Source organism: Macadamia integrifolia, chromosome 7, assembly GCF_013358625.1.
Source record: "Macadamia integrifolia cultivar HAES 741 chromosome 7, SCU_Mint_v3, whole genome shotgun sequence".
Classification (NCBI taxonomy): Eukaryota; Viridiplantae; Streptophyta; class Magnoliopsida; order Proteales; family Proteaceae; genus Macadamia; species Macadamia integrifolia.
In genome coordinates, this window is record NC_056563.1 from 12,551,984 (window position 1) to 12,554,709 (window position 2,726).

The 2,726-nt window shown below is 36.9% G+C and overlaps 1 protein-coding gene across 1 annotated transcript in view; it reads right to left on the minus strand.

Annotated features, from left to right (window-relative positions):
* Nucleotides 1–1,466: 1,466 nt before the first annotated feature.
* The window catches only part of LOC122084753 (ankyrin repeat-containing protein At2g01680-like), a 6,926-nt gene continuing 5,666 nt past the window's right edge, over nucleotides 1,467–2,726 (minus strand). Inside the window, exon 4 of the mRNA XM_042653189.1 lies at nucleotides 1,467–1,814. Coding sequence (XP_042509123.1) covers nucleotides 1,467–1,814 — 348 coding nt within the window. The remainder of the gene's footprint in view (nucleotides 1,815–2,726) is intronic.

Sequence of the window (2,726 nt, forward strand, 5' to 3'; positions counted from 1 at the left end):
CAACCCAAAGGTGTGGTTAATACTTTTCCTAATCATGGGAGAGAAAAAATTGAGTAATTGAGAGTCCGACCTTAATAATTATAGAGAGATTTATAAAGGAAAATATGGAGAGAGAGAGAGAGAGAGAGAGAGAGAGAGAGAGAGAGAGAGAGAGAGAGAGAGAGAGAGGAGGAGCTATAACAAGTTTCTCTCTCGGCTCCTAAAATCTCTTTTTCCCCTCTCTTAAAATATCTATCCTCTCTTATGATAGTAACGTTTCTCTCAATCGTCTTTCATCAATTGTAATAGTGTTTTTTGCCTGAAATTCCTCACATTTTCGCTAAGGATCCAAATTTGTATTAAAAAAATAAAAAGCATACATGAAAAAACTGAAGAGCAAATACCCCCACTTTCGGCATTGCCATCAACAGGGGTGCTCAACAGTTATTAACAAAACCAACATCGATGTCTGTTTTGAGCATCCCTAACAACTTCTTCCTGAATATGATATGGAAGATTTGAAGAAGTTTTCGACCGTCCTGATTTAGCTGCTACTTTAGCAAGGAAATCAACAATGACATTAGCTTTTCTGAAACAATGTGTTAACTTCCATGAGATACCTTGAAAATATTAATAAACTGCACTCCACTCTTGCAGGACAAACCATGGGATGATATTAGCTTGCACCGCTGCCACTACCGACTTTGAATTAGTCTCAATCCATAGAGCCTCGACTCCACCGATTTTTTCTCTCCTTATTCCTTCCACCAGCCCTTTCAATTCAGCCATATAATTTGATTGTATTCCTAAGAAAATATTAAAGGAATCAGCAGTTACTCCCTAAATATTAAAGGAGTCAGCAGTTACTCCCTTATGATCTTGAAGAATACTTGCTGCACCAACACATCCTGGGTTACCCAATGAACAACCATCAATATTTAATTTATATTAGCCAACCATGGGAGCGCACCAATGTACTTCAAGGATAGAAAATTTTTCCTTTGGGAGACCCTACAATCCCAAATTTCTGCAGTAAACTAGATCATTTGCGCATCAAATAGCACCTTTCATATTAAGATTGCATTCCTTCAATTCTCTGAGAATCACATCAAAAAATTGACCTGTGAGCTTGCTCCAATTATCAAATCACCTCCCATTCCTCTCCCTCCAAATGTTGTTTGCCGCTATGACAAACCCTGCAGTGCAAGGATCTTTCAACGTTAGAATGTGAGTTTTCCTCTTCCACTAGATCACTAGATCAAGTATAGAATCTTGTCTACACCAACCTATCCCAAAGCATGCCATAGATCGTTTCCAAATCTCCACAGAATAACTGTACTCAAGAAAAGATGATGGAAGGATTCCTCAAATATTCCACATAGACTACACTTGGAAGCTAGTAAAATTCCCTTAGATGGAACTCCTTTTCCATATCAATACCATGTCCGACTCTAGTTCAAATTGAAGTAGGAAAAAACCTTTTCTTATTAGGCAAACCTACCATTCAAGGACCATGATTCTCTGGCCTCCCTTCGAATAACATCCATGGAGACAAATCTGAAATTTGTTCTCCCTATTAAAGCAAATTGAAACCTCTCTAGGCGTTCCTTGTAAGCCTCTTGTGGAATGACGACTGTAGTTAATGACCCAACTAGAATTGGTTCCGGCAAATCATCAATCTTCGGTAGCCCTCCTCCCATGACTGTAGAGTAGAAGATCTTACTCGTAGTAATACCTTCAACCACAATCTTAGAATCCCTAACAGTAGCTAGCACTGCCCCATCCGTAACAGGTTCCACAACCACTTCAGGCTGATTGGCATGGCTGCGAAGAGGCTGCCAAAATCCGTTAAGAGGGATCAACATCTCTTGCAAACTTCAAAACCCTAGCAGACGCTGCTTCTCACTCCATCCTTTTCCTCTCTCTCTCTCTCTCTGTCTCTCTCTCTCTCTCACACAGAAACCGATTGATTGACACGCCGTCCTCTCCCCAACAATTTTTATCCCTCATCCTGAAATTCCTCACTAATGACACCATTACTTCACTTTATTTATCTCCTTTCAAATTTTGTATTATCTCTATAATACACTATCCTTCCTATGAGAGAGAAAGGGAGACGAATGGACGTAACTCTGAGGTTGTGAAGTATATTTATCACATCACTACAAGAAAACACATTTTTGGCGACGGAAAAAAACTGTCGCAAAAATTGAAAACCATTGCTAAAAATAAAGGTGACGGTTAATATTCCATCGCCTATATTGCCGCAACTAAAAATAGGTGACGAAAAAACATGGGTTGTTGGGAAAAATAATATTAGAGGCGGTTTTATATTTTCTGTCGCCAAATATATTTTTAGGGACAGTAAATGCAGTCGCCTATAATTATATAAATAATAAACGAAATTTATTTATAGTAACAGTAAAAAAAAATCCGTTGCCAAAAATCTATATGCCAACGGCTACTACCCATTGCCTAAGCCTAATACTAATCTTTTTATAGCAATGGTTTAATAAAACCCATCGCCAAATGTAAAATAAGAAAAAAAATATTTATATTAGTAAATTTTATATATTATCTGTAAATTGTCCCTGCACTTACATCAATATAAATCATCTATTCTATCATCTTTATATATATATATATATATATATTAAGGTATTATAGTTGACCTAAAGATAGAAAACGAAATGTCTAACAGTATTCAAAATCAAACATGTAGATAAGTATTTACCAAAAAAAAAAAA